Source organism: Abramis brama (genome assembly GCF_963993115.1).
Source record: "Abramis brama genome assembly, chromosome: 25".
Taxonomy (NCBI): domain Eukaryota; kingdom Metazoa; phylum Chordata; class Actinopteri; order Cypriniformes; family Leuciscidae; genus Abramis; species Abramis brama.
Genome location: NC_139987.1, coordinates 12,193,264 through 12,212,424, shown reverse-complemented (window position 1 = coordinate 12,212,424; position 19,161 = coordinate 12,193,264). Strand labels below are relative to the sequence as shown.

General features: G+C 36.5%; 1 protein-coding gene across 6 annotated transcripts in view; it reads left to right on the top strand.

The window, feature by feature from the left end:
* The window catches only part of cadm2a (cell adhesion molecule 2a), a 467,971-nt gene that overhangs the window by 356,607 nt on the left and 92,203 nt on the right, over positions 1–19,161 (top strand). For 2 of the 6 annotated variants that reach the window (XM_084104980.1, XM_084104978.1), the window contains exon 3: positions 15,139–15,165. The exons of the other annotated variants lie outside the window; for them this stretch is intronic. In XM_084104980.1, the coding sequence (XP_083961106.1) occupies positions 15,139–15,165 (27 nt within the window). The remainder of the gene's footprint in view (positions 1–15,138; positions 15,166–19,161) is intronic. 6 annotated transcript variants of the gene reach the window in all.

Here is a 19,161-nt window from a genome sequence, read left to right as displayed (position 1 = left end):
GTCTCTCAGAGCAATTTCTCCCACCTGAGGTTTTAATTGTCGGAGCAACTGAAGCGACGTGACAGAAGTCATTTTGTGGTCCATTATGTTTGTATGCAAAAGACAGGCCCAACAATTAGCATGTCACTGAAAAGCTTTGTTCTACACTTTCCAGTCATTAAAGGTAATCTTCCTGAAGAATGCGCTCTTTGCTTCAGTCATCACCTTCATATGGGTTACATGTCTCTTAAGGAGCTATATTGTGAAAAATCCGATTATTGATCAATTTTAAAGTAAAACATCTGAATGTCTTTAAAACAATATCTACATATAAATAAGAACTAAGTGTTTTTGGTCTGTTTAAAGCTTTATGTTTTAAGCTTTGTGCTTTAAACAGACCAAAACACTTTATTGTATTATGCTTTTTTTTTTTTGGAATGTATGTGGAAAAATACAATAGTAATTTTGAAATGAATTTCTTTTTTTGACTTTTTAATAATTCCCTTGACATAACCATAACCTGACAGCTATTATTGAAGCTTTTCCTGTTTTTATTGATTTATTTTTAGCATATAAACAATCAGAGAATTGCATTATTTATGTTTTATATTTGGGGTTCCTGAGATGGCTACTGTGCACAAAAATAATATAACTGACTATTTGCAGGTTTTTAATCGTCAGTGATATACAGTATACACTTCCATACAAAACATTTGGGATTATAAGGATTTTTTTAAAGAAATTTAACAGACAAATTTAATTGATCAAAAGTGACAGTAAGAACTTTTACATTGGTAAAAAGATTTCTATTTGAAATAAATTCTGTTCTTTTAAACTTTTTATTCATGAAATAATCCTGACATAAATGCATCATGGTTTTCACAAAAATATTAAGCAACTGTTTTAAACATTGATAATAATAAGAAATGTTTTTTTTTTAGCAGGAAATCAGCATATTAGAATGATTTCTGAAGGATCATGTGACACTGAAGACTGGAGTAATGATGCTGAAAATTCAGCTTTGCCATCACAGGAATAAATAAAATCTGAAAACATATATTTTAGATAGTTATAATATTTCACAATATTACTGTTTGTCTGTATTTTAGATAAAGTTGTAGTGAAAAGCTTCAAAAATATATGTGGTTAATATAATTAGGTTATTTCATGAAAATATTAAGGTATCAGAAATGCAATTTCCCCTTTGCACTAACTTTGATCTAACTTTATGTGCAGTAAACCAGAAATTAGAGGAAGTTGATATTGGCACTATTAACAATGTACACAACAGACTGATTGTTTGCAAATGATAAGGACTCTATTTCTCATACAGTGTTTTTCTAATAGGAAAACAATATCTTAAGAGGATTTGTGCACTGTTATATTGTCACATCTTACCATTTGGTACCAAAACGTATTCAATGGAATATGTTGAATCTAAGAGGTGTGGTGTTAGCTATTCCGAATTATACATTCAGTGTCCTTTCCCACAGTTTTTCACTGTCAGTCAATCTCAAACACTGTCTATACAGAGAGGAAATTTAAAATGGCCCTTGCTTATTTTCCAACAATTTGATTGGCTGCTACCCTGGAGCGTGTATCAGGTCTTTGTCTTGGTTGACAAGAAGTCAGGCATGAAGGATATGACATTGTAATGAGTCACCGTTATCGCAGCCATTAGAAGGCCCGCACGCCGAAGTTTGAGTGACTGGTGTAGGAAGGCAGACGCTAACAGTCCGCGTGGATCCATCAAGCTCCTGCCATTGTTCGCCCGCATTAGAGGGGCAGCTTTCTAATGGTAATTGAGTTTGTTTCGTTTGCCGAAAGCAGGAAAAATGCCACCGGCTCCACTGATGAGGGTCCTTGATTAGGCCTCAGCTTTATTTCCCATTCTTTTTACACAACTGGAGAGAGCGTTTCACATAAGTGATGAGACAGGCTCTCTTCAGCAGGACCCCAAGAGGGAGTTTCGCGGTCCCAGCGGGTCCCCGTGCACGCGTAATGCGGGAGCTTTATGCTGATGTGAAATGCCAAGGGTGCAGGCAGCCATCCATCATTGTTACGGCTTTGGCTTCTGTTTGGACTCAATGCAGGAGACACATTTTATTCCCTATATTAATTATTTTACTCATTGCAGCTTTAGTTTACTTTCTGCTTTAGTTGCTCAGAACAGATTTTTCAACTCACGTATACATCTGATAACACGGTGCGTTTTACCGGTAAATGTTAACCGATCGCATAGCCTCTTTCCCCAGATATTAGTGGCTAATTATCCAGGCCAGGTTCTACCAAAATTGTAGCAAAACTCCAAATACCTTCCTATACATACAATAGGCTGCATACTATTCACAGCAGTTTCCAACCGAAATGTACACTAGAGACTGTAAAACAGCCAAAACTTGTATTCTTTTTCACACAAATTATGATTAAAGGGGGTGATTATTGATTAATGCATTTTCACGCAGTTCTTTGCACAATATTATGTTATCACCTTAAAACACTTTTAGCATAGTGGATGATTTGTAAAGTAATACTGTCATGCACTAGCCTGGCTAACGTCAGACCTCGTCTCATTGAGACGTGGTCTGGGAACCACATGTTCATTTTCTCGTATTTGAGGCGTGGTTTACGAATGCCCAGAGACGTTTATTGGGTGCTACAAATGTCTATCAAATGCGCCTGTACGTAGCTCATAGCCAATCGTTTCAATTATACCAGATGACGTATGTAGAGCGGCAGAAATCCGACGAGGAAGAAGACGAAATAAACTTGCGTTCTAAACTACTTAGAACACTATCTAAGGCTGCATCGTAAGGCAACTTCGCGTCTGATGCCATGTTGGATCCATAGATATAAACAAACTGCTTCGGTGTGACGCATAGACGTCGTCATCGTCTTGCTGCTCCCTCCCCGTTCTGTGATTGGTTCCCTTTTTGAAGGAAAAATCTGGTTCATGGTATCCAGGCTGCCTAGCAGCGTGAATAAAATCGCGCTGGGCTCGAGGCAGCATGGGGAAACCCAGGCTAGTCATGCACTTCTCCAAGACACAAAGCTGTAAACATACAACATACAACACTGTCATACCCATTACCACGCCAATCACTCCGAGAGTTGTCATGACAGAAATGCATTTTAACATTTTCTGAAATAGTAATCTTGTAGAAACAAGGTAAAATAGCATGTTTTCTTCAGCAAATATATATATTTTTTTTTTCTCACGGTTTCTTTTGTTAACACTATCGGTTGTGATTAAGGTTGGGCACATTGTTTTCAAACGCGACCTTTTATTCACATTCACCTTTTAGTGCCACTCATCAGACATTTCATTTCTGAATTACTGAGATATGCACATGAACTAACATAACAAAATGTTGGCACAGTCACGTTTATCTGTTTTGGAGAAATTTGAACATGCTTTTTAGTGCCACACAAACGTGCAAGAGGCAACATATTACTGTATCAATTTGCAAAAATGTTGACACAGGTGCATATTTTTCATAAGTCTGGGTTGTAATTTTCTGCCACAATAAACCAACGATTAGATGAGAATATAGCAATGGACGAAGGCAAACATAATGGCGGAGGATGTGTCACATCTCATAGCAATAAATATCCAGTCAGTGAATGGAAAACTGTTTCTTGAGAGTATGTGAGTTGAAGAGGGCAGAGCTCATCTGGAAAAGAAAACGAAACGGTAAACTGATAAACAAAGTGTCCTTTAACGTCAGCAAAAAGGTCACTGTGTGTTCGTGCTGAAGAATATTGAAGGGCTGATTTGTAGCAGTGAACTTTTGGCTACAAATTTAAATCATTAATACTTGTCCGTAAATGTCAGATCGGTAATAACACTCAAACCAATAACATGAAGTTGTTGTTAATGAGTTAAAAGCAATACAGTTAATGAGCTCCTTTATAATGACTTGTGTTATAATGGGATGCTCAGCTTCTTCTTAAGTCTGATATAATCAAATATTAGATTTCACAAAGGTGCAATATGTTTCTCCAGCACACAGTGTGCAATAACAATTGAATATTACTTTAAGCTATTGAAGTCTTTTATTCCAATAATACAAGTGTTAGCCATGAAGTGAAGCCTCACTGGACTGCCTGACTCAGTACTGCTGTTCCAGCCATAGTTGAAAGCAATATCAGATGTCAGCGAAACAGCAGTGCCCCATAGACTACAGTAACTAAAACTGCAGGATAAAAAGAGTGAAGCAAGTGTTAGACCGAGTCTCATCTGCTTTAAAATATTAAAAGTCCCCCAGCGCTGCCTGCAGACACCCACCCTTACACGAAAACAGTACGACAGCATTTCCAGCCCACCCGCTGTAGCAGGTTTTTACCAGGCCTGTTGCTATTTTATGCCGTTTAGAAGAATAAAAAAAAGTCATCAAACCTGTGAAATAGCACACATTGAAGTGTGGGAATTACTGACCTAACAATGTTAAAAAACAATCCAAACATCACGATGTGTGATCAGCCTGATCATTCAGGAAGTGTTTGGCAAGTAACCACACACAGACTGGCCTGAAAACACTGCTCTGCTGTGATTAATGTTGTACCGTAAAAGACTGAGGATGTCCTGAATAATGCACAATCCGAGGGGTCCGTTTTCGCAGCGACGCTGCGTGTGGTTACAGTATGACTGGAAAGATGTTTCTGCTGACCTCGATTTCATCCTCATGCACAAATCCCAGGTGTCTTTATGCTGTCAGACGCACACTAAATTGCTTTATCAAGTGGCCCCTTATGTATTTATGAATTCTGTGTGTGGATCGCGTGCCGTGAACGAGGGCCTGCGCTTCTGTGTGGGAAATGAATAATAGACGGAGTGGAAGGGGAAATATGGACGAGTTATACAAGCAGGCCTTGGGGTGGATGAGGGCGGATGAACTTCCCCTTCATCCTTCCTCTGACAAACCGCAATTTATTATGGTAAATAATATGGAAGGTAAAAGGCAGAGGTATTTTTTTCCTTATAAGTGTCATATAAAAGACACTTTCTTAGAAAACACCGGACCATCTACCCTCTTTCTCTCTCCGTCTCTGTCTTTCCCTTTGAGGGCTTCACGTTATCCTCATTACAGAAAAGCCGACACACAGTCGCACGGCTGCTCTATCGGCATCGATTTCACCGGTCATTGATGAAGAGCCTTCCCTCAGGAGTCGTCAAACTTCAAAACTGCGCTCAGAAGTCTTTGTTAGCGAGTTTCCACAAAGTGACACAGTGAAAAGAAATAAAAGTAGCCTGAAAATGAGAGGCCAGGTCTTGTTATGAAATATTGACAGTCTGACATTTGCTCTGTATGGTCTGTGTTTTCATTCTGTCTTTCCTTCCTCTTTAGATACAAAGAGATGAATACACCACACTTCATCTTTTCTATTACTGGCATTCACTATGAACCAACTTGTATTTTTTCAATATTTATAGAAAATTTTTAAAAGGGATAGTTATTTTTTAGTGCACGAAAAATCTGTTTTTTATTTATCCTCATGTCTTTTATAACCTGTTCAAAATATCAGAATATATATTCTGATATTTACAAAAATACTGAAAATATTATACAAAAATATTGTATAATATATGTTAATACATATAATAAATAATTTTTAATTTTGTATATATTTGGATAAAAAAAATGTTTTAAGAGATTAAAAATATATATATATATATTGTTAATTCATTGTTAAATATATATAATTTGTTAATTGAAATTCTAATACAATATAATAATTTGAAATAATATAATATAGCTACAATAAATATCTCTTTTTTTGAACAGGTTTGTTCTGATTCAGCCTGAATGAGCCCCTCTTTGAGCAATTAATGACTTTTTATTTTCAGTTCTTCTTATTTTATTACACTGATTGTGTCTGTGGATATCTCCCATCCTTGATGTGCAGAAAAATTATATTTTATAGACAACGAGCCGCTGCATATGCCCCCCCCCCCCCCCCCCATCCCCCATCCATCCCCCATCCATCCCCCATCCATCCGTCCATCCATCCTTCCATCCATCATTCACAAGATCACAAGAACTATTCATTTGAAGAAACAGAGCGAAATGTGTGGGAAAAAATATATGTGGTTGAGTAATGGGCATGCCCCAGCTGTCTGTCATTCTTAGCAGTACCTGTTTGACTCCACTCGTTTGAAAGATTCATGATTTCTATATCCTTCAGCTTACTGGAAATTGGAAAATGTAACACCAGCACATAAGAGATTTTTTTTAATGTCCAAAGTGTCAGTGTTTTATAGAGCTGCCGACTGCTCCAGTCGCTGTAGGCCAGGGGGTCCCGGGTTTCACTGAACCGCTGTGTGAAACAAGGCCTGGGGAGACGGGTGGAATATTTAAAGATCAAAGTTCTATCCTTTTCACTCTTTTAAGAGAAATGTGGCAGAATGTGTGAATGATTGAGGCATTTGTACATTGTGACCTCGGGCTGAATTGTTGCATATTGACTAGAATGTTTGGTAAAATGGTGCGAGTGTGTATTGTATTGGTCATTTGTTGAGTCAAAAATATTCTCTTTTATAATTTAGCTTCATATATTTACTTGTTCTCAATGAATTTATTGCAATATATTTTACTATATCTAGTCATTTGCAATTTTTCTGCTTACATTGTTAGAATTGTTTTAGAATTTTTAAAGAATTTAATTTTGGAAAGAAAAGAAATATATACATAACATTATTATTATTAGTAGTAGTAGTAGTAGTAGTATTTAAGAAATACTTTTATTCAGCAAGAATGCATTAAAGTATTCAAACGTGACAATAAGACTTTAACATAACTGTTTTCAACGTTGATAATAATAGGAAATGGAATAATGATGCTGAAAATTCAGCTTTGACATAAAAGGAATATAATACATTTTAAATATGTTTATAAATCCTACTGACCTCAAACGTATTGAACGGTAGTATGAAAAAAATAAAAAATAATTTGTTGTGTGTGTGTATATACAATATAAAAATGTCCTATTTTGTTGTGGGGCCAGTGGGGAAAAAACAGGAAATCTTTTTTTAAGCCATGCACATTAGTTTAGTTAGTTAGTTAAAGTTCAATATTTACACACGGATAAAAGAGATCACACATTTGAAAGTGTGACTTTGGTTTAAGTGACTGTATCACAAAGAGGAAGGTCCCTATGTGATCATTTGTTTATGAGACAAATCAGATCTATTTCACTTCTTGTTTCTTATAGTAATGCATTTGAAAGAACATTTGCTTCCTTTTTTTTTTTTATCACTAAATTGTTAAAAATAGAAATGGACAGGAAATACTTTCTGTATACAGAGGGAGGACTCGAGTCAAGCGACTACCACTGAGATGAATCTAACATATTCTTTACCTTCTTGATTTAGACTGATTGGAGGAAAAAGTCAGAAAGGTTTTAATACTCATACTTTGCAGACGTGACCTTTCCCAGCATACCGCTCAAATCCGAGAGACTAGAGGTGCTCTCACTTAAAAAGTCAACCATTAAGCCACATTCGCTCTTAGTTGGCCTTTTGACGGTTAGTGAAGTCTATTGGCCTCAAATCAAGTCTCTGGTTTTGAATAGAATTTATTTGTAGGGTCAAAGTAAACTTTTCTCGTTCATCCAGGAAATTATTTGCATAGTAGCGCCCACAGTCACGTATTGTGTGCGGAGGTGATTGCGTTTACTGCTCAGCTGGGCCTTTTTGTTTATTTAAATGATGAGCAGGTTGGTGCCGAAGAATTCCAGCGTAATCACTTTAAGGAGGGTAAATCAAATATTCACGATTAAATGAAAAACAAACACAACAGTGCCTCTTTGTAATGTGAGACAACAAGGTAGAATCGACGGGATGTAATAAAGAGGACTCGGAAAAAGCTCGTTTAAGTGGGCGTGATTAGATTTATTAGCCCATTTGCATGAAGATGGTCACCGTTTGCCTATCAAGCAATGACTCATGGGTTAGTAGCGAGGGGAACATGAAAATACCCAGATGAAATAATTTCCAGTCCAATTGATGTGATTGCGCTTGATCTAATTTTAAACTTCAGATATTGGGTGTTTACCTATCATTTAGGCCTGTGAAAGCTAACATACCAATGAAAATCATGATCCAAACTTGAGGTCAAAGGATAGATTTAAGGCACAGACTTCCTTTTACATGTAACCGAGTGAAAAGATGCTGACAGGATGAGTTTTGTTGTGCTATGCAGATGTCAAAATGCCAAACCGTGCATTAAGGTTTCACAAGATTCTGCGTTTATAGTGGGTTTTTTATTTATTTTTTTGCCCGTGAGCAATATGTACATGAAACCTCAGCTAGGTTGTAGTGATTAATATTGCTCTCTTATCACAGCAACTGACTCAGAATGTGTGTGTATATTCTTTGAATTCATTACTTGTAGGGGGTTATAAATTCCAAGAGGTCACATGTACTGAATTTAAATGTATGAACTTGATAAAGATTTGATGAAAAGATGAGAATATTTGAGGAATTCTGTTGCCGTACCGGTAAATCAGCCGTCCCAGGTGGGCGGAAAGCAGGGATGGTGCCAGAATATGGGTTAGCTGTGGGGGGTGTTTGTTACAGAATCAACCTGCTCACATCCAATTAGTTTTATTTGTGTCCAATTATGTTAATTGCTGCTCCATGTGGCAAAATATGTTCGTTTTTGAATGGAATTATGCATAACACATCCGTTGTTTAACCAATGGCACCTACCGCAAAGATATTGCAATATAACTGAATCAAAGTGCCAGAAGCATTTTCCAGGAAATCATTTATAATTCAGCTGGCCTATTGTATTAATAATTTCATTCGATACCTCCTATCAGGTTTTCCTTTACAAACAGTCACTCTGAAAAGGATATTAACAGCCATTAAAGGGATAGTTCAGCCAAAAATGAAGGTTTTGTCTTCATATTATTCAAACCTGGGTGACGCTCTTCTTCTGCGGAACATATTTTGAAGAATGACTTCTATTGAATGAGACATTTTTCATATATTGTGTTTTTGGGTGATCTATTGCTAACATCAATGAAACAACATAATTTTAATTCCACAATTCTTGAAGTTGTTTTCAAGAACGCAATAAAAACTAATTAGGAATGTTGAGGAGTTTGTGTAAGTTTTTTTGTTTGTTTTTTTGGTGCGGTTGACCCTATGTATTATTAGAAATTAATGTTTTTACTTCTGCCCTTTAAACAGTTGGCTGCTGCCTGTAAATTTCAATGTTTTTTGGCTGAAAGCAGGAAATAGATTTAAAAGGTTTTGCTGTATTTCACTAGCAGAGCAGTTTCTGGCTAATGTAAGTCCTAATGGGAATCATTAAATATATTTCTTAAAGAAATATTTGTTAGCATGATGTAACTCACTGGTTCCAGTAATTTTATCTGGGAATAAAAATGACTTTTTCATTCAAACAAGATCATATTTTGGTAAGCGTGTCATTTATGTGCGTTTAAACACAAGGTTAAATGAAAGCCCTGCAATTCTCGAGAAGCCCTCGTGTGACATTTATAATAGCTCAAGTGTGTGACTGGGATTAACCTGGATCCAAATCACACTGTGTGTGTCAGGCACTGCTCTCTTTTGATTATGAGCATGAAATATGGAAAGAGTAAGTGTGTGAGAGAGAGAGAGAGAAGGATAAAAGAAAGAGAATGGTACTGAAGATGCAACTACAAACAGAATATAACCAAAGGAAATCAGATTTGTGTGTGAGAGAGAGTGAATGAAAGAGAATCCGTCAGATCAAATGCTTCTTTATCACTGTAGCATATCAATATTTAGAATATAAAGCATATACATTGTCATTTTTCTTTTTTATATAGTTTCTTTCTGTCTTACAGTACTGTATGATGATAACCTACTAACAGGGAACATTCTCAGGACTTTGGTTATCATTCTGGTTCTCTCTTCAAGGTTTTCTCAATGTTTTGAACAAATGTTCATCCAGTAACATTAATAAACATTATTTATACATCATTCATTGAACTTTTTTTTCTCCTAAAAAAGTAAATGGCAACAAAAAAACATCACAGTACTTTCCTAAACACCTTTTTGTCCTGATTTATCCATAATTTAAATTCTATTTTTTAATTTGTTGTAATTTTAGAATTAATGTTGCAGATTATAGAGAGATTATGCCGATATAGCCTACAGAGAGAGAGACATTTTTACATAAAAAATATATTTATTTTAGTTTTATTCAAGGTGATTAGAGGAAGAGGGATATTATTTGGGGTTAAAACTCCCCTAGTTGAAGCCGATGCTCCCAGTTTTTTACATTTTAAAATGATAAAAAATATAGTTTTTTTATATTTTCTTTGTTTGGGAAAAAAATAAATAAATAAAAATCCTGAACAAGTGTATGCATCCTGATCTTGTGAGTTGTATTGTCTGATGTCACTTAGGCCTACGTCTGTACCAGTAGTCTTGTAACTGTGATAGCAGCTCATATTCTCACTCTAGGAAGAACAGTGGATCTTTAACGAGAGAGAGAGAGAGAGGGAGAGAGAGAGAGAGAGAGAGAGAGCAAGGGCGTAGATTTGGTTTGAACATTGGGGGGGGTTGAAGTTTGGGTCTGCATATTTTTCATGTGATCATGGTATAAATATTGGGGGGGTTGTAATGCATAGATTTAAATATTGGGGGGGTTATCTCCCCCCCAACCCCCACACAAATTACGCCCCTGAGAGAGAGAGAGAGTGTGTGTGTGTGTGTGTGCGTGTGTGTGTGCGTGTGTGTGTGTGTGTGTGTGTGTGTGTGTAAGGGATGCTGATTTTATTTAGCCTCATTTAGGTTCACCAGAAACCTCTGCAGGAGTGGAGAAGTAATGAGCCCTAAATGCTGGCTCTTCCTGATTTTATTTCATGTTATTTCATTTGATTTTATGCTATTTATTTCTCCCTCTCACCGGGGCGCTATAGCGCGGCGAGTGCTTGCGGCTATGCTAAATTGCCAAATTACCATTCTGAAACAGCACAAACAGGGTATTAGCAATCAGGAGCTATTGCCACGCTGCCACCGCTCAAGCAATTGAAAGGTGCAGAGCGCTGACTTCTGCTTGCGATTTGCACCGCATGTGGCATGATGTTGGTAAAGGATCTCGCTTTAAATATTTAAAGGGCCCAAAGGAGAAAAAGATGCTGGATCGAAATTGATGTATAGTCATAAGTCATAGAATTAAAGAGAAAGAGAGATTGCATCACCCAGTAGCCCATAGATATGAATAAATACTATAACAGTATATAAATAATGCTCAACTAACACTATAGGGCATTATGTATTAGCTTAGCAACATGCTAACATCAAACTCTATTGGAAAGCATTTGTAGAAAAACAATTCCAGAAAAAAACATGTAATCATGGGAACATAACTGTAGCTCAACCAATGCCTTGAGTTTGGGGTGGGGCTATCTATTTAGCCAACCAATAGCAAGTGGAGAGTGTGTTTGAGAAACCTATTTTTAACATTTTTAATTTTAGTTAATAACAACAACACACATAATCGAATAAGCATACAAAAGATATAGGACACAAATATGTATCCCCACTTAGTTTTTAGCAGTGCATTCTGGGATTGAACTAAACATGTTATACTGCTATATCATAATCAAAGAAAATATCTCAACCAAGGGCGCATCTGGTGCTCATAAACAAAACTATGGGTGCTCCAGAAGGGGAACAAAATATAAAAAATTAAAAATGGTAAGTGGATCCTGTTGTAGAACAGCCTTTACTGTAAGACAGGGCTACATCTTAAAAAACACTATTGCTTATCAGCCCAAACAGACCCTGACGTTGTGGGATTTTAAGATGTAGCCCTGACTTACAATAAAGGCTTTTTACCTGTCTAACTATGCGAGTGCCTGGACATGGATTTTCTTGTTCTACAACAGGATCCACCTACCATTTACGTTATACATTTATGAAGTCACTTCAAAAACTGATCTCACATCAGCAAAAAAATGCCTCTGCAGGAATGTTCTGGAACGTCGTCTAAGGAATGAGTTCCGTTCTGTGGTCCACCAATGGTGTGTGATTTCTTTAAAATGTGGCTTAAGTGTGTGGATGTTGTTGTGTGTTTGGTGTAGTGTGTATCGTGCATGGCAGATATTTGTTCAACCACAAGTTGTCAAGCATTGTTTCGAAGATCTCGGCCCTCTTGATCTGAGCTTTTCCCAGCATCAATAATGCAGGTGTGTTGAATTATTAACTGATGGCCAGAATTCTCAAAATGGCATACTGGGATTTTTGTCACCTTTTTGGCTGAAGGAGACTGGTGGCCCCTTTTCCTCTCTTTCCACTCCTTCCTATTTTCCCTCCTACACAACCAGACTTGGGTAATGCATCCCTGGAGGATGCTGCTTAGTCGCTGTCAGTCAAAACTTTGTCACAATTTCTGGCCTGAAACGATGGGTTTAAAGAGGAAGTCTCCACACTGAGGCCACTTCTTCATTTTCTAGCCACTTTTAGTTGTAATGACAATTTGGGTTGTATATTTCCAACTTAAGACCAAAAACTAACCAAATCTTGATTTTGTTCATGAATGTGTACAAGCAACCCAATCTCATGAGAACATGTAACCATTTTACGATGTGGTGATTTTGTGTGAATTTGTACGATTAGATTTTTAGAAAAAGATTAGCATGAAGGTCCACCCCCTGCATGATCATTCAAATTCATATGAATTAGCCACCAATTCTCTAAAGTGTAAAATAATTATGAATTGCCCTGAGATTGTGATGATACAAGGCGATTAAACAGTAGTTCAGGTCGCATTGCATTGGATGTTTATTGACACTAGGTCAGACTTTAAGATAAATTTGATTCCTGGGACCAGAGTTTAAGGTGAAATATTATTTTTCTGTCTATTTGTCTTTTTTTTTCTAGTTTTAGTAAGCAAGTAGAACCAATTGATGTATTTATGCCTTCAGAGCACTAACAAATGATTCACAGTTCACTGTGAGGTGAATTTCACCACTTCTGGATTCTGCTCAGAGGGTGAAGCTGAAAGATTTGTGAAGTTTTCTTTCCTTCTGATTTATTTCCTCTTAGACTTTTAGCACACACTTGGGTTCAAGTCTCATCATCTGCCTGTCTTTGAACTATGCTAATCGAATTTCAAAGAGTGCTCACTTCCCTTCTGATTGCAACAATTACCAGAAAGACCCCTAACCCCACCAGACTGTCTGTCAAACTCGTAGAAACACGTATTGAATGTATAGAAATGCGCCACGGTGCCAGGTGCTTTTGTCACTGTGCCCGTGTTTTCAGCCGAAAGTGTTATTTAAACATTTTAGGAGCCATTTTCCAGCTTCAGTCTATAGTATTGTGTCGTGTTATAGTGTTGTTGTATACAATAATTGTGCATTATAAGCACTCAGCCTTAATGGTAAATGGATAGCTTTGTTTGAGTGGATGCTTTTGGTGCACAAACATGTCAGAAGATGGGCTGAATTAGGCTGGTTTGTTTGTTCAGTCATTCAGCGGGCACGGACAGCTTGTTGTGTCTGGCTAATTGGGAGTCTGTTGCAGAGAGCTCTTTGGTCTGATCAATAGCCATTCACCAAGCAATAACATAACAGAGGATTGTGGCTCTACTCGTCTGAGACAGACCCACACAGATTCCGCAAAACAATCCAACACCTTTCTTGTGCTCATAGCGCTGTCAATCTTAGTTTTACAAAAGCAGGTTTTCCACCAATACTGCACACTTTGTGTTCCATGAAAAAAAAAAGCACAATATATGTGTTACATGCACACTATCATTTTGTGTGTGTGTGGTTAGAAAAATTACATATGTTAGATAAATATTTGTCTGCATCTGCCTTTAAAATTGATGTTTTAGCCTGTCCTACCTCAGAGGTCTTGACATTCTAGACTTTATCTAACCATTAAAATCATACAGCAGTGTCATCATTTTGACATAATCTGTTGAATTTAATTGAAAATTTAAATTACTAACTAATTGCAATTACAAAAATACTAATATTTAGCTTAACTACAGTAATTGCAATTACAAAATACCATTATATTTAGCTTTGTATGCAATGCTATTTATTTTGTATTGCATGATTCCCTCCTTTACAATAAATGCTATATTGTAATACGTATACCAAATAATTAATTGTTTTATTATGATTCATTTTGTTTTGTTTTATTTTATTTGAAAGATTGACAAAAGGCTGCATTTTATGGATTTATTAAGAATTATATGTATGCTATGTAATATAATTTTGTTCATAAAACGATCATTTAAATTGTTACACAAGAAGTATATCATCATTTTCTACATGTTGAGAAGTAAAGAGACGAAGAAGTGAATTAAAATATTTTTAGACAGGTAGTTTTGAAATTCAGTTATTGTAAGAAAAAATGAATGATCAACAACAAATATAAATAATTTTAATTAAATATTTTTCATTGATTTGTGGAAAATATGTTTAGAACTATAAAACAACAATTGGCCCCACATTATCTAGCCCATTCTATTTTTATTTGTTTATTTGGGTTAGGGTTAGGGTTAGGGTTAGGTTAGGTTAGGTTAGGTTAGGTTAGGTTAGGTTAGGTTAGGGTTAGGGTTAGAGTTAGGGTTAGGGTTAGGTTAGGGTTAGGGTTTGTTCATTTAATGAAAGCAAAGTTTTATTTTTTTCGCATATAATATGTAATCTGACCTTTTGGACCTTACTGGTGGAAAGTGCTGTAAATGTATGCTAGGAGAGAGTGGCACATATGAGTGTAACAGGAAGTTGTAAATTTGCTCTTACGCAACAACACTTGTTATCAAAGACAATTCTGTGGTTTATTAGGTGAGCTGTGTATGCTTGGTATAAAAACATTGGCATGTCTGTGCAGCTGAATGTTGTCGGCAGTGTATCTTGAACCTTAGTAGTCTGTAGTGGATAGTGTTTGCAAATGACAAGCATCCAGTTCAAGTGGCTCATTGTTGTGAATCAGACAGATACGAATGAGATTTTTCACAACTGGAAGATTAGTATGCTAGTTTGAAACATTTTTCACCCTCTTGAAACTGGCCTGTTCTAACTGAATGTTTTCTCCTCCTGTCCTTCTCTTTCTCTCCCTCTGAACCTGTCTGTCCTTCCCTGTCTTCCTTTCTTCCTTCCCTCCATCCTTCCCCTCCCCATCACGCTCTGCGATACCAGTGGCGGCAACGAAAAACAAAGTGAGAGGTGAGTTGGATCCTCCATCTTCCCTGCTGTTTAATAAATGGGGAGACACCATTCTAAATAAGCTGAGCTGAGATAGCTGCCTTATCACTGCTATGAGCCAGGCCGGCAGTACCATCATCCTGTTCCTTTCCGCACGGCCATTATTTTTGCTATTTACTACCCCTCTCTACCCTAGCCCTCCTCAAACTATTCCTTCTCTCCCTTTGCTTTACTTGCCATCCTTTCTTCCTTGTCATCTTTTCCAACTAACAAGAAAGTTTCTGAACTTCAATGCTCCACAGAGCTTAGTCGCATGTAGTGACTTGTAGCATGGCTAACCTTTGTGTGAAATGACTCTAAAACATAATATGACAATATCACTGTTTATATCACTCGGTTTGTCTGTGTTTGTTCCAGACAGACTGGCAGTCTGTGTTTTTCAGTGACTCTCTCTCTCTGCAGGTTATGTCGTTACACCAGTAGGTGGCGATAAGTGACTGTCTTTATGAGAGTGTCACTGAATAATTCATTCACAACACTGATTCATTCATGCAAGCGAGTCAATTAATCACTCATTCAACCTATTTGTTCAAAAGTGAACAAAAGAGAACCATTCAGTTTCTTCATTCATATATGAGTGAGTCATTGAATCGCTCATTCATTCATTTGTTACTCAGAGATGCGGTTCTGTTGTGACTTTGTTTGGCGGAGCAATAACGAAGGAAATGGCAATATTGTGTCTAAAATGGAAGTTACTCAATATTAACTTGTTATTAACTTGCATAAATCAAGCATAGCATTAGTATTGGCAGGTCACGTCAACCAAGCTTGCATTAGCTGACTCTCATCTGATTCACATCTATCTAGGAATACAACGCCTATCACAGCATCTCTATAAGGTCCATTCAGTATTATCAGCAGCTATATCGCGTTTCTCAGGAGCTAATTACCCTCCTCCATCCCCAGCTCCTCCCTTCGTCCAGTCAGGGCTTGGCCTTCCGATATTCCTCTTCAAATCAAACTCATTTTTTAACTTTTATATTATAACTTTTAAGTTATTTACACTGTAAAAGAAGTTGCTGCCTTAAATTTTTAAGTACAACCAACTTGGCTACATTTAAACTTAAGTTATATTAAACTGACTTAAAAGAAATGAGTTGAATCTTGTATAACTTAATTATAACTTAACTCAATAATTTGAAAATTGCTTACCTTATTATATACCTTAGCGGTATAGTAATGTAAAACATACGTTGTCAGGACTTATCGATTATATATATTTTTTTTACAGTGTACTGTAGCTAATATTTTTCGATAGTCCCGCAAATAATTTCTTTCTCCCGCTTTCAGCAGATACAATATTCCCTCTCACACTGCGAGTCCTGCGAGACTGCAGACTAGCCTATTCTTATATATAAAAAAAAGAATAATAATTTTTGTTTTTAAGCATAATCAATTATTGTAAATTTGATATTAACTACATTTAATAGATCTAGCTGATGCCAAAAAGTTTAAGCTTTAAAGCAGCATGCATGTCTAGGAAAGATTTTTCATTGAAGAAACAATCAACAATGCATGCCATTTTAAGAATTGATCTCCACTGCCTGTGCTTGTGTCAAAATACAAGGCATTTTATCTTAGATGTTTACTGTATGCTGAGCATTAACCTGACCCTGTGGTTTACGGCTGTATTCGTTTCGCTTTATTGTGACAGTGTGTCCTTCAGATGCGGCTGTATAATTTCACGGTTGCCGTTTGCCACGTAGTTAGACATTAAATTTAAAAGATACTTTCACATAAGTGGTTCAGAGAGAGGCAGTGAAATATTTATAAGGGGAAGTTCACAGAGGTTATGTAAGACTTGGTAAGACACAGAGAAGTGAGATTTCCTTTATTTCCCACAAACAAATACTTAAACGCACAATCAATCATATTAAAAAAACACATTCAACTCCACTTTAGCCAGCCGATTACCAAGTATTCATTGTTGCAAAAGCAGCATTTGACAGTTAAAAAGCTGTAGGAACAATAAAAATGTTACACCAATGTATTTATGTGTAATACTACACCACTATTTGTAAAAAGTAGCTTGTTATGAGAAATCTAGACTGTTTCAGAACAGCTTTGCCGTGTTTAGTTACTTTCTCTCCCAACACTGTGCAAAAATGAAAATCTTGCCTGTGCAATTGATCTGAATGTGACATTTGTTAGCTCTCCCAAAGGTCTGACTCTTTTTTTCTTTTTTTTGAGGAAGAAAAACTGTCACTGCAAATATTTGGAGTCAGGTAGATGAAATGAGGCCTATGTGTACAGAATGAGTGAGACGCTATCAGCGACTGACTCCTCTAAACCACCTGCTCTCCTCATGAATAATGCACGAGACTATGTACTATTCACACACTCACCTCAGATGGCAATTTTACCTGCATGCCATCTGCCTACAGTGGGACCCTTCCCTGCTCCGTGCACAGCCTCGTCTTGGTACTTGTATGTGTGTGTTTGTGCTCGGCAAGTAACAGAGTTGTTTTTGTCGACGACAATTTCATAGGCATCGCTCCTGTTCCCTTTTGTCGCAGTAAATTACAGCATTAAAAAGAGAGAGAAAAACAACTTGCTACAATTAAAAAACTGTGATTGGGGTGTTTGTTTACAATGGCAAGAGCAGCTGCACACTGGTCTAATTGTGCAAATGAAAGTGGAACCACTGAGGCCAGTTCATTTGTTGTTTGCTAATTGATTAGATTTCCCTAAATCAGAAATTGCAGTGCGTCTTCAAAACTTTTCATCCGCTTTGTCTCTTTTCTGTTTAATTGCTTTGATTCACATGATGTGCACAGCCAGCTCATTAGACACTTTGCAATTAGTGCTATGACTGGTTTAAGGTGATGTGTGTAATTTAATAAGTTAAATACTTTTTCTGTTCCCAGCTTAATATGCAGAAATAACTATAACAAAGCTATTTGTATATGGTTTACTCAAAAATGTGCATACTGTGTCTCTGTGTTAAACCATCCCAATGCAGCAACATTTTCTCTGTTTGGCTTCCAGACGGAGGAAGTATTCGGAAAAACTGGTGCCAGTTTTTTGGCGCCCATGGCAAAGAAATAAGAAATTAATCTGTAAGGTCAACATAAAAACGAAAAACTTTCTTAGTGCGTGTTCTTGGCCTTATTGTGAGAATATTATTCTAAATGCCCTCTGAATTTTGAAAAATGTTTTTGGCTGTAGGATCAAAATGTCCAAAAATAAGTTTTTTGTTTTTTGTTTTACTTTTATTTTTTAATTAATCAACATCTCATTAATTTGGTAAAAGTGACATTTATAATGGTACAAAAGATTTATTTATTTTTTTAAAAAGAGTAAAAAAACAGCACAATGTTTTTAACATCGACAATAATAATAACAAGAAATGTTTTGTTTTTTTAACACAGAATCAGATGATCTCTGAAGGATCATGTGACACTGAAGACTGGAGTAATGGCTGCTGAAAATTCAGCTTTGATCACAGGAATAAACTACTATTTTAAAATATATTCAAATAAAGTAAATTTACTTTAAATTGCAATAATATTTCACAGTATTACTTTCTTGCTGTATTTTTGACCAAATAAATGCAGCCTTGGTGAGCATTAGAGACTTTCACTCACAAGTCAGAACAGTAGTGTATTTAAAGTTTGTTCCTTGTCAAATCTCATCAAAGTATAATTTTTTTGTAATTTTTTTCTGTCCATTGCGATTGTTGCTTGTCACATACAATTTGACCTCAGGCAGACTGTGTAAATGGCAGTGCTCCTGGTTGTTGATTGGTTCTTCATTTGGATGGCCATTATAGGATACTGTAGGTCACACTACAGGACTGTGACCTACATTTTTCCAAGAAAGTCTAAGATTCGACAAAGGCAATTAATGTTCTGTAGGTGAGCATGACACACTAAGCAGTTTAAGACTGCCCTTCATTGAAAGAAATCCTTTACAATCCCCAAAATGTGTCTTAGACAGCGACATTTGCAGATTTAC